A 13,589-nucleotide genomic window follows, 5' to 3' on the forward strand; every position below is an offset into this window, starting at 1 on the left:
TTCACAAAATTAAGATACACGTGAAAGTTCTTGTTTACAGTATATGCATTGAAGTGGCAATTTGCAAAAATTTCATGCCACGAAAAAGGCCGTCGGCTCCTTATTTGCAAAAATTTCATGCCGCGAATATATCATGGTTTCAGCATACCCTATTAAGCAGAGACTACAACTGTACATTTCAGAAGACATTTCTGTTCTTTTATGCCTCTGTCCCCAAACCTACAGAAGGCTTTAAGTTCTTTTCCGCTTGTTTGTTCGTCTGTCCCAGATCTCATTATAATCATGATACATGAAAAATTGTCACAAAAATTGTCAAATCTGGCCGCATCATGCTACATGAGGTGTAGATGCCTTGATTAGACTGGTGTCAAAATCCCCATAAAGTTGAAGGTCTATTAAAGCATACTGAACTTTGGTTTATCACAATGGCGATTGTTAGGCTATAACTTTTCAAAGAATGTGTGTTAGTGGTGTGATTTAGGAGGAAGAGTGTAAATGCATTGTTAATTTGCTGCATAAACTGATCATGGTCAAAGGTCAAATTGTCACACGAGCCCCAATTCATGAAATATAGGACATATACTGTACCATGGAGGGAAATTGAAGGTGATTAAAGGCATTATTTACCATTTGCAGATGAAACAAAAACCCAGCTTTAGTACTTCAAAATAGTTCTAAAATGTGAGTTAGGGATAGAAACAGCCAGTGTTAAAAAGTTAATCAATATAATCAGTGCTAAGCATTGTGAAATATACAAAATGTAAACAATAGTTATAACAAAATTGTTTCTTGACTAAACCGTTTATAGGTATGTTTTATCGAGAAAAATAGTGATATCTCCTTATATTTTAGGCTTTATTTCAAAATTTTATATGGTAGGATTTTTGTGATACCTATAAATATGCATCAAATGTAATAACTCAAACATTTTTTAAATCACTGCTCCCAATGGTAAACAGCACCTTTAAAATGGAAATAAGACATGTTTTCAATAAAAGGGATCTATTTGGAGGTGAGCTAAAACTAGTTTTTTTGAACTCATTTGAACTTCTCAGAGATGAAACTGAATACGATAATTCTGAAGCATGAAGCAAGCATTTTCTTGTCCGATTTTTCTACTTTTCAGGGGAATCAACTTTGTTCTCATGGCCCTAGTATTCAACATTGTTCCAACAATCTTTGAAGTTTGTCTGGTAACAGGCATCATGGTGAGTGAAATGTGTTTCAGGAGATGCAGATCTAACTCGAAAAGTAAATTCAAAGATGCATTCTACACCATGTTCACATTGACTTTGATGATAAAAACGGTGAAGTTAGGGATACTGTTGGAGACCATTTTTTGGCGAATTACATATTAAGTTGTTAATGTTATCAAGATGGCAACAGTGACGGCTCCTGACAATTCCATATTTTTGGGGCATTCTGTTCATTACCTCTGCCGAGGAAGTTATGTTTTTGCTGGCATTGGTTTGTTTGTCTGTGTGCAGAATAGCTCAAAAAGTTGAGAACAGATTTGGCTGAAACTTGTAAGCAAAGTTGATAATGACAGGAGGAAAATATGATTAAATTTTGGTAGTCATTCAGAAATTTTTTATGAATTTTGAAAGTATTTCTTATCTTTTGGCAGATAGGGTCAATAAACATTTGAGTTCAAGCTGCGCATATTTGGGGTTTGCATAAGCGCTCTTAAAGTACCTGCTATGCTCGGGCGAGGCTGAAAGCTGAAACAAAAAGCGTCTATATTTGGGAAATTGGGCGATTTCCAGCATGCGTGTATGGGTGGAAATGAGCTGCTAGACAGAGATCTGCGCTCTCAGAGTGCTTTTCTACTTTTGACATATTTCTCTCTCTCTTACTGCTCTGTCGTAGTACTACAAACTTGGACCGGCCTTTGCTGGCATCACCCTCTCATGCATAGCAGCCTACGCAACATTCACGCTGAGTATCACGGCATGGAGGACCAAGTTCCGGATGGAAATGAACAGGGCGGACAACGAGGCCGGCAACCACGCCATCGATTCCCTCATTAATTATGAGACGGTCAAGGTAGCTTTGGGGTCATGTTGGCGGAAGATTTTAAGGTTTGGGGGCGATACTCGGATCAGATTGACGCACTTCCCCAGGGCTCTGGCCTGTTGTGTTACGTATTGACAAGTGGCTCAGATCTCACAAACATATAATGCAAATGTGGTCTATATCAGTGAAATTTGCGTACATAGATTTTTACAGATTTATGGATGAGAGTGTTTCTACATTTTTTGATTTCTTGTAGATTTATTCACATGTTTTTGCTTTTACCCGAGTTGCAAAAAATGTACAATTTACAAAAACTCCCATATAGCAAAATATTCCATGCTTACCATATATTCTTTTGGTTCTCAGAATTTGTGGTCTTTGTTGGGTGTAATGCACTTTGTGTCTAATACGCTTTTCCATGTGATCAAGAAATTATGGAATATCAAACATGCGAGACAAAATGTACTCAGTATCTTAAGAAGTGAAATTGTCTTACAGTATCAGTCATTAAGGAGTTTTATACAGGTAGTTTAAACTTCTATAAGAATGAATGGAATGAACAGATACGATTAGAAGGATTTCTATTCCTGTTATAATTGAAGTAAATGTATTGAACTCTGTAATAGCATATGGTAAGCTTTTTTCAGGGAAGACTTTAACTGCCATGTCCAGAATTTCTTCACATTTGGTTTTTCCCTGTCTCCCTCCAGTACTTCAACAATGAGACATACGAGGCTAACAACTACGACAAGACGCTTGCACAGTACGAGAAGGCCTCACTAAAGACAACCACCAGCCTGGCCCTGCTCAACTTTGGCCAGAACGTTATCTTCAGTGCCTCGCTGGCTGCCGTCATGGTCCTTGCTAGTAACGGCATCCTGGCAGGTAAACCAGACAAGACGAGCAAAGAAAAACACAAAAACAAAAACAGAAAATCCTACTTAAAGGGATGATCTAGTTTTGGTTTGAGATGGGGATTCAGGTTTAAACTTTTTGGGAGATAAATTAGAAACTATTTATATAAAATGTTAAAGAACATACAATTCTCAGAGGAATTAAAGTTTTAGTTGATGAAAATCGGTTTTTGACATTGCTGAGATATCAAAAGACAAAGAAAAACAAAGTGGTCCTAATAAAAGGTGGGTCCCACCTTTTATTAGGACCTATTTGTTTCTGGGCATCTCAAAACCAATTTTTCATCCAATAAGCTTTGAATTCCTCTCAGAGTTGTATGCTCTTTCATTTTCCATATTAAGAATTGTCTCATTATCTCACAAAAAGTTGGAAACCTGAAGCCTTATCTCAACCAAAACCAAACCATCCCTTTAACCCTTTCTATGCCATGGACTTTGGACTGTGTATACCAGGTTATGCGGTGATCTGTGTCAGTCAACGGTCAAAGCACACAAGAAGTTAATCAGTAGAAATCATTTATTGCACTTATCAGTTTTCCTCTCTTTTTTTCGAACCTTTTATGTCCCAGGGCACTCGGCTAATTGAGCCAAGCTTTTTCATTGTATAATTATGTGACCCTGTATCACAAAACCAACAAAAAGTTGCCAGACATGGATTTTTAGTTAAGGGCAGATTCTGAAAGAGCAGACTATAAGCTTTAAAATGATGTACATGTACAACTCGATTTAAATGGACTCCCCTAACCTACCTAAATACTGGAAAGAAAGCACACACTCTGGAAAAGTGTGATTTTAGAAAATAGGCTCTGAAGTACGGGGTCTATTCGAGCGCTTTAATCTTTCACCAAGCCGCACTAGCTGTGGGATGAAAGGGACAAAACACAGGATGTCAACCACCGGAGCAACAACAATGAAGGGATATTTAGATTAAGCTGAAATTGAGCATGGTCTATTAACACATTCTGTCCATGATTAATGCCAACTTACAAAGCAGTAGCATTATCCTTTCAAAAGTTATTAGACTTGAAAGTGAAGAGTGTACAAAGGATTTCAAGAAATGAAAAGGAGCCTCTAATACATACCTGATCATTCTACTCTCCCCCCCCCCAAAAAAAAGGGTTGTAGAAAAACTTTTGAAAACATACTTTTCCATTCGTGTTATAATTCCAAACTAAAGAATAATGTAGAAGAAAGATAGCTCTTTCAGAAAATATGAAAAAACTCAAGATTGACTTAGTTGACCTATTTCACCTGTTATGAGTCCTCATGTAAAATCGAGGGGTGCGACATTTTGTTTGTTTTGTGGTGCACATTCACATACAGTAATTCATCCAAACTTGACCTACATGTTGGTTGTAAAGTTAGCAAGCCCATTAAAGGACAAGTTCACCTTCATAAACATAAGGATTGAGAGCATGCAGCAATATTAGTAGAACACATCAGTGAAAGTTTGAGGAAAATTGGACAATCGATGCAAAAGTTATGAATTTTTAGAATTTTTGTGTTGGAACCGCTGGATGAGGAGACTACTAAGGCTCGTGATGTCATATGAGTACAACAGTGTAGAGAAAATGTGAAGAAAATTCAACATATTTTCACTTTTTTTCGCATAATACAAGAGCACCTGACTTGTCTCTTTCTAAAGGCAATGGGAATAATATTACCCTTAACATATGTCAGTAACAAGTCGAGGGAATGTGTACTTTTTTCAAAAGATGAAATTTTGTGAAATTTTCTTTATATTTTCCTTATATTGTTGTACGCATGTGACATCATACACTGCAGTAGTCTTCTCACCCAGCGGTGACTGCACAAAAACTTCAAAAATTCATAACTTTTGAACGGATTGTCTGATTTTCCTCAAATTTTCAATGATGTGTTCCACTAATATTGCTACATATTCTCTCAATCTGTATTATAATGAAGGTGAACTTGCCCTTTAAAGGTGAAGCATTGTGCCTCAGTCCAACAGGAAGACTGTGGTGACATAATAGAGATGAGGGTGATTAGGTGATCTTTATCAATTGACACTTAATTATCAGACATGTGTGCCAGTCAGCAAGGACAGCACTCTAATGTGTGTGGCCATTGTTGAATAAGGCTCAGCAAGGGTGAAAGTTAGATCATATATACACATTGTATGCATATAGATTACTATAAACCCAGAAGAAAACCATAAGTGTTTGTGTCCATTTTGATTTTGTGAATTTCGCAAGGGCCAAGATTTGCAAAATCAAAATGCGCATGGAAGTTCTCGTCTACACTTGGTGCATTGAATGCCAGTGGCAATTTATGAAATTTATGCTGCAAAAAAAAAAGGCCATTGGCCCCAATTGGCAAAAATTTAATGCTGCAAAAATATTTTGCTTTATAATCTCTAAAGTGAGGTACAGCTGTACCTCTAATGTTGTGGATGTACACATGTGACTTTGTTCCCGTAATGATAAAGCATTGCAAGAGCTGTAACAGCATCATTGAGTAAAGTGCAGGGCAGCCATGTAGTGAGCTTATCTCAATGTACAACTTGTGTGATCCAAAGACATTACTTGCTGCTTTGATGAGGTTCTACCTCAGAGGTATAAGGTGTTGTGGAGTTGTTGAGTGCAAAACAGATGTCACCCTAACCATATGTGGCATATCTGTGAACTTTGTGAACTTTAAGTTATGTATCAGGTATTTCACTAGTGTTCTTAATTTTCATCCACCATAGCTGTGGGATGTGTAATTTCCAGTCAGAAGCTTTATTGGTTAATGTGCAAAAAACAGAAAAAAAAAAGAGAGAATGGTTAGGTCTTACCAAGGCTTCTTAGTGTGTGGATTTGACAGGTAATAAGATTGTTCACTCTACTATTTGTAAAATGTCCCAGAGCTGTGATAGAAACGGGCACAGGTGACATAGGCTGACCGCTACATCCGTAATTGATGCTTGTTTCCTAGGCAACCTGACCGTTGGTGACCTTGTCATGGTCAACGGTCTGCTCTTCCAGCTCTCCTTGCCCCTCAACTTCCTGGGATCGGTGTACCGAGAGATCCGGCAGTCCCTGATTGACATGGGTACCATGTTCAACCTCCTCAAAGTGGAGACAGATATAAAGGTAACCACCCTATTGGAAGGTTAGTGGTTCAAAGCCACTCACATGTTCCATGGATGCTTGTTTCTTTTTTCTTTTTAGGAGGGGGCAGGTTCATTCTTACTAGGGGTTGAGGGATCCAACCCAACTACAAAATTACGGAAATTTGCGGATATGATGAATATATTTGTGTGACAGTAGTAGACCAGTCATTTGTGGGAAGATTGGGGGCGGGTTTGTTACTATTCTTGAATCCAAATATTCAGTATCTACAAATAATGTTGTTATATTCTTTTTTTTTTCTTTGTATTTGAAGAGGGGGGGGGGGGGGTAGGGTTCAAGGCCCCATAAGGTTCTATGAATTCTTATGCCTTGATGATCATAGTTTTTAAGGTACCAGACTTACTGTCAAGAGTGAAAGAAATCGCCAAATCCCACTGCAAAGCTAGTACTGTATTCAGAGGGACAGGTGAACATATTTTTGTGCACCCGGAGTGCACTATTATGTCATCTAATGACTGACGGTTAAAGGAAGTTATGTAATATCAAGGAAAACAGCAGTAGCTAAGACAAGAGGATTGCCGAGTACAATACATCATTATAGTTATTGTTGTAATTCATGAGCTTCAGCAGGATCTCTGTTCTGTGGGATTGAGAATAGCATAGGGAGACAAAGACACAACACAACAACAAAGAGTAAAGTGTCTGTATTTTGTTTGAAACTTGAGCGGATTGTTTAATCCCATGTTTTCATCATTTATTTATTTTTTTTATTAAAAAGTAATTTTTTTTTTTTTTTTTTTTTTTTTTTTTGGGGGGGGGGGGGGGGGAGGGGATACATTGCTATAATCCAAGGCATTCAACTACCTCACATCAATAACTGCCATATATGCTAAGTCATTAATTTTTTTTAAAGTGCAATTTTATGTGAAGTGAAATGATTTCACTGGCAACATATCTATTGCTCCTGTACAGTGAAGGAAACGGAATATGATAAGCCCCCCTCACCCATTTTGCTAACTCCCCTCATGCTTAAGGGAGACCTCCAGGTGATTCTCAGATTTTTACATTTGTACAACTATAAATTAGCTATACTGAGGACAGAGTTTCAGAATTTGTGATAATTGGGATGAAGAATAAAAATATTTTCAAAAAATAGAACAAATTGCAATGAACAAGGATGATGACATGGCAGAGTCACCATAAGAATGCATGAGTTGGGGCTCAAGGAAGCAGAGCAAAAGAAGAAGGCATGCATAGATTATACACAGGTGAACTCGCAAGCAAGCGGTATTGTTATGAAATTACACTGCTTCATTTCTGAAATATGTGAACCTTCGATGTCATCATCCTTGTTCAGTGTAATTTGTTTAATGTTTTTCAAAGTATTGTTTCTCTGCTCAAGAACCACAATAAATTCCACAAATCTATATAGGGAGTTGTCGATTTATGTACTACATGATGTGAAATTATGAAAATTGTCTGGAATGTCCCTTTAAAGGTAAAACATAGTTTTGGTATGCCTGCAGAATTGTAGACTTTCACTCCAAATTGTACACCTAAGCCAAATAAAATGTGTAGAATAATACTGTAATAACAAGATATTTGTTGGGTAGCGATGGCAATGCGAAATATTGACCAAAAAGGTTTGCCGGAGGTGCAATCTTAGAATGGGGTCAGGCCAACTCAGACTCGCGGGACAACTCACCAACTCGGCCTGTATGGGAGTGCTTTGCGTTCTGGCTTGTAACAGTTATGGGCCGAGGTGATACAACGCGCCCGTCAAAGAACCTCTTTAATGGGCATACAAAATGAACCTGCGCCTATGTATAAAATATGGCGGTCATGAACTGCGTGTGAATTGTCCAAAATAGGGCTGAGTTGTCCCTGAGACTGAGTTAGCCTGAATCCTTCTGGAATAAAAGTCTGTATATCGACTTTTATTTTTTATCTCAAAATACTCCAAAACAACTCATCATCCCGGCAAATCGCGTCAGCCAGGTAAGTTCCTTGGTAAACTCTTTCGATATACTGCAAGCAAATATGAAATGGTGCAAGACGGGTTCTCAAACCCTTACCATGCAGAACTATGTTTTCACTTTAACTGTGCACTCCAGAGCAAAGTGGACGCCCCCGCCCTCCAAGTCTCACCCCAGGAGGCCCACATCAAATTCGAGGACGTGGCCTTTGGCTACCTTCCAGAGCAGAAGCTCTTCAAGAAACTCAGCTTCGAGGTGCCCACGGGAAAGAAGATTGCAATCGTCGGTGGCAGCGGGTCAGGGTAGGTCAAACATAGTGACCCTTGTTTAAAAGGTGTAGGCATCCTGCTGTCTGGTGATCGTATTCACTAGCTTTGACCAGCTAAGACAAGCAGAGTCATATTGATGTTGCGATAGTTGATGATTAACTCATTACATCCTGGAGTTTATTCCCTTCAGAAATTATGATTTTGTCATCAATGAATTTAGCTACATATCTTGCATTGGAGAAAGATTACAAGCATCTCGGGAACCTTTTCTTCTTGCACAAAGTTGGACATCATTTTACAAACATATTTTTACATCAGATATGGTTCCACCCAAAACCAGACTAACTTGAATTTTACGGGGAAAATTGATTTTTGTTGTTGTTTCTATGAGGGTTTCTTCTTTTTCGTGCAGCATTTCACAAGTGATTATTTTGTTGTTTTCTGTACAGTGTGCAAAGAATAGAAGGAATGCTGTTTTGTTTTGTTTTTTAAAATTTTTTTCAGTGTGATGTCTAGGTAGAGACATGCTTGATAAAAATGTATTTCCTTGTATTTGAATACATGTTGGGGGAGACTTCATCTAATTCATCAGTGCCTTGTGCATGTAAACTGATAGCAGTTAAGAACCCAGGTGTAGGCAGTCACTTGCGTTTCTTTTTCTCCGTACGACAGGAAGTCAACGATAGTGAGGTTGCTCTTCCGGTTCTACGACCCCCAGGAGGGGCGGATCCTGATCAACGGCCAGGACATCAGGGAGGTGAACGTCGACAGTCTGAGGAGGGCCATCGGGGTCGTTCCCCAGGTCAGCATTTTTTTATATTGACTGGTCTACATTGAGTGACATTGGTCAGTGATAAGTCACAGTGCAGTCGGGTGATTTGTGCAGAGAGGATCAAAATGATTATTATTACAACATTGACAAGATGTTAAGTTTTTATAATGATAAAATCTTACTTCCTGCCAATAGAGCTGCAAGGAAATGATGTGTATTTATTGTTGACCATAACAAAATCATGAATATTTATGTTATTATTTGTTATAAATATAACAATTAAAGGGACTGTACAGTACTGGTTGAGGTGGGGATTCATGTTTTGAACATTCCTTAGTGAGATAATGAAAAGCCTCTTATGAAATATGAAAGAGCATGTAATTTTAAGAAGGATTTAACCTTTATTTGATGAAAATTGGTTTTCAAATGGCTGAGATATCCAAAAAAGTGCTAATAATAAAAGGCGACATGCCACAACTTGATTAGGATCTCTTTGTTTCACCTTGTTTTTGGATATCTCGGCCATTTCAAAACCAGTTTTCATCGAATAAACTTTTGATACCCCTTAGAACTGCATGCTCTTAGACATCTCATGGAGTGGTTTCTGAATAACTCGCAAAACATTAAAAGCTAAATCCTCACCTCGACCAGAACTGTACACACCCTTTAATGCCTAGTCTATCTGTGTCATATAACATTTGACAGGTCCTTGAAGTTATATTTACCTGTGAGAAAAAAAAAAAATCCCTGAGCTGCTTGATGTGTGTGTGGGGGGGGGGGGGGGGGGAATATTACTCCTGTGGTAATGTCACATATTTTATTACACCTCTGAAAAGGCAATTTATCTGACTGTATATCATTTTTTTTTCGTTCACTTTGCCATTCTGTGATGGACAATCTTAATTACATCTCATACACAAGTGTGACTGATATGTATTAAATGGTATTTTGCAGCTTGATTTGCGTAATACAAATGAATAGTTCTTTTGTCTTCATTACTCAGGCCTGAAAAATTGTGATTTTAACCGTGGTTTAGTATGCATTTTTTTTTTCATGTTATTTCAAAATGAAGGTATTTTTATAAATGTTGGCTACAGCATGCGTAATATGTGTGTGTGCATATATATATTTCTGTACATTCTAAACGAAACTATGGGATTTTTTAAATCCCCCTTTCAAATGTTTTTTTGCTCTGTATTAGTGTGTTTTTGAGGGTCTGCAGAATTGGCAGCCCTAACTACAAGTATGGTTATACATGTGGTGAATATGTGATAGCCAATGAATTTGGAAACTATAAACCAGGCGCGGTGGAGCACCCCAATTATCTCGCAGAAATCCATCGGCAGCCGAGCCTCATTTGCATAAAGTAAACAACATGTACTCGCGTAGTTGAGAAAAAGTAAACAACTTCTCAAGCTAATAACAATTTCAGGAAACCTATTTTCGGACTAAAATTGAGTTAGTTTGAATTTGAAAACATGACCGAATATGCACATATAACATATTAAAGGATTTGACAATGATAAAATGTGAAATTTTAGCGAAAACCTGGCGAGCAAAATTACCAAAAATATGCCTTGAAAATCATCCTAAAATTCACGAAGTGTGATTGCGGAACAAAAGCGCCATTCAAACAAAGTACACCGAAATTTATTTATCTGCTTGCATTTTAAATTTCATACCATAATATTCCCGGCCATGGTTGTGTCGGAAAAAAACAGAAGGTGATGTCAAAAATGACACGAACGCAAAGCGTACAGGTCGGTCCCATGTATAATTAATCGCGTCACTGTGGCGTTGCATGTCACAGCACACACAACGCATTGCTGCATGCAGCGTGCGCGGCAGCAGCTCAGCAATCACCGCCGTGCGACACTCAGCAAAATTGACTGCGTCACATGCAAACCAACAATGAGCACGAAATCCTGAATCTCACGTACCACGCATACCCAATATTACGGGAAAAGGAATGACGTCATTTTCAATTGTTTCGCCGACTACAATTTTCTATTCCAAACCCTGTAGAAACAAGTTGATTTCTCAAAAAGTACAGGTGGTACAAAGCGAAAACTTTCACCATCTTTGGATTGAGGCCTGATGAACTTATGTTGCCAGTTTCGGACACATTGGAGCCCGGCCATAGTCCAGTCGGAAAAAAACAGAGAGCATGTTTTGCGAGAGGTGATTTTCAAAACGCTTTAATATCTCAAGTTCTAGTGCAGCAAATTTCATAATTTTTTCATCAAAAGGAAGGTTTTTAAAAACTTAGATAGTGTGGGAAGTTTGAGTTTACTAGCGGCACGCATAGCGGCACAAGGAGAAGGTAAAGATTTGACTTTTTCATGCACACAGTTTCGGGCAGCCGTGGATGCCCGTTGGAAATTCAAATAGAACGGGGCGATAATGAGATGCAAATTGGGGTGCTCCACCGCGCCTGAAACAGTGACTGGGTGATGAATTGATCTGTTCCCTACCATTGTGTATGTGTGATGCATAGGACTGTGTGCTGTTCCACAACTCCATCTTCTACAACTTGCGCTATGGCAACCTGGAGGCATCAGAGGAGGAGGTCCTCAAGGCCGCCAAGATGGCCGACATCCACGGCAGCGTGATGCGCATGCCGGAGGGCTACGACACCCAGGTCGGCGAGCGCGGCCTGAAGCTGTCCGGGGGCGAGAAGCAGCGCATGGCCATCGCCAGGACGATACTCAAGGACCCACCCATCGTCCTCTACGACGAAGCCACCTCCTCACTGGACTCCATCACAGAGCAGGTGGGTGTGATTGGTCTTATGGAACTTTGGTTTAACACTATGAGGACGAGTCCGGAGTAAAGTCGGGCAAGTGTTTGTGGGAAATGCGTGTTGTAGGAAAATCAGTCCATCCTCAATAGGTGGTTAAAGGGGTAGTATTTTTCGGTTAAAGGGGTAGTATTATTCCAGTTAAGACAGGGTTTTAAGTTTCCAACTTATTTTTGAAAGATAATGAGAAACTTCTCCTAAAATATGAACGTGCATGAAATTCTAAAAGGAATTTAAAGTTAATTTTGTGAAAATTGGTTTTGAAATGGCTGAGATATCGAAAACAAAGCATCCTAATAAAACAAACAAATTTTTAATTGCCAATTGGCACAAAAGAACAAACAAACAAACTTTGAATTCTGCACATTGTTGAAAGTCCCTGGCACGGAGTTGGTGAAACACAGATAAAAAGAGATAGCAAGAAAAAGCTTGCAGATGTTTGGTTGCTTGCTCTAGTGAAAGAAATGTAGGTGTGCATGTCACATTCATGTCAGGATCAGAGTCAATATTTTGCATGTTTTTAGATTCGGGAATAGCACCTGATTCGTGAAAATAAAAACTGCCCTTAATATTTGGCATATACACCATGTACAGTATTCATGCGGTTGTGCCTCTTAGTTTGTCGGCTGTTAGGTCCTGTTTACCTTTGGAGCAGTGATTTAAGAAATGTTCAAGATATCGCATTTGATGCATATGAGTAGGTTAGTTGTATCACAAAACATCCTACCATATGAAATTTTTGCAAGAAAGCCTGAAATATAAGGAGATATCACTATTTTTCTCATTAAAGCATAACTGTAGATGGTTTAGTCTGAAAACATTTTTGTTATAGGTATTGTTCACATTTTGTACACTTAACAATACTTAACATCGATTATACTGGTTCAAATTTTAACATTGGTTGTTTCTATCTCTAACTCACATTTTAGAACTATTTTGAAGCATAATGCTGGGTTTTTGTTTCATCTGCAAATGGTAAATTATGCCATTAATACGTCAAATTTTCCATGTCTTCTCCCCCACAGCACATCTTGAACTCCATGGAGGCAGTCACCAAGGGACGCACGTCCATCTTCATCGCCCACCGCCTCTCCACCGTCGTCAACGCCGACGAGATCCTGGTCATCAGGGACGGCGGCATCGCCGAGCGAGGGCGCCACTCCCAGCTGATTGCCGACACGAACTCCTTCTACTACGACCTGTGGACGAACCAGAATCGGGTGGCCCTCGAGGGCTTATCAAATAATCGCGAGGGCAAAGAGACGGACGTGGAGGAAGAGGTCATAAGGTCGTGATGTCTGGGGAGTGGCGTTGTTATCATTATGCAACAGGGCTAGGCTTAGGTTTAGGTTTGAGTTTGGGTTAAGTTTTGTTGATTTGTTAAAATTTTGTTGTTTCTGTCAACTCAACTCTGCTCCACGGGCAATATTTTTCTTCGACCCCTGTTTTCCACCTTCTTTGGTTTTCTCTAAGTTTCTCATTTATTGTTTCTTCACTGTGTCTCTGTTTGATCCTCTTGATTCATTTCTCTCTTTCTCTGTCTTTCTGTCTCTCCTTTTCTTTCTCTCTCCTTCTCCATCTTTTTCTTTCTCTATCTTTCTTTCCAACTCTCCCTTTCCCTTTTTTTGCCCCACCACCTTTTTTTCCCCCACTGAAATGTGCTTTAAGGGATGGTACAGTATTGGTGGAGATGAGAATTGGGTTTTTAACTGTTAGCGAGATACCAATAAAACACATATGAAATAGTACAGAGCATACCATTTTAAGA

The 13,589-nt window shown here is 39.0% G+C and overlaps 1 protein-coding gene across 1 annotated transcript in view; it reads left to right on the forward strand.

Moving 5' to 3' along the window:
• The window catches only part of LOC140242975 (iron-sulfur clusters transporter ABCB7, mitochondrial-like), a 36,644-nt gene extending 23,528 nt beyond the window's left edge, over positions 1 to 13,116 (forward strand). Inside the window, exons 7-14 of the mRNA XM_072322716.1 lie at positions 1,127 to 1,208; positions 1,870 to 2,046; positions 2,727 to 2,901; positions 5,868 to 6,025; positions 8,119 to 8,282; positions 8,922 to 9,051; positions 11,519 to 11,794; positions 12,847 to 13,116. Coding sequence (XP_072178817.1) covers positions 1,127 to 1,208; positions 1,870 to 2,046; positions 2,727 to 2,901; positions 5,868 to 6,025; positions 8,119 to 8,282; positions 8,922 to 9,051; positions 11,519 to 11,794; positions 12,847 to 13,116 — 1,432 coding nt within the window. The remainder of the gene's footprint in view (positions 1 to 1,126; positions 1,209 to 1,869; positions 2,047 to 2,726; positions 2,902 to 5,867; positions 6,026 to 8,118; positions 8,283 to 8,921; positions 9,052 to 11,518; positions 11,795 to 12,846) is intronic.
• The last annotated feature ends 473 nt before the right edge of the window (positions 13,117 to 13,589 follow it).

The sequence above is a fragment of the Diadema setosum genome, chromosome 19, assembly GCF_964275005.1.
Source record: "Diadema setosum chromosome 19, eeDiaSeto1, whole genome shotgun sequence".
NCBI lineage: Eukaryota > Metazoa > Echinodermata > Echinoidea > Diadematoida > Diadematidae > Diadema > Diadema setosum.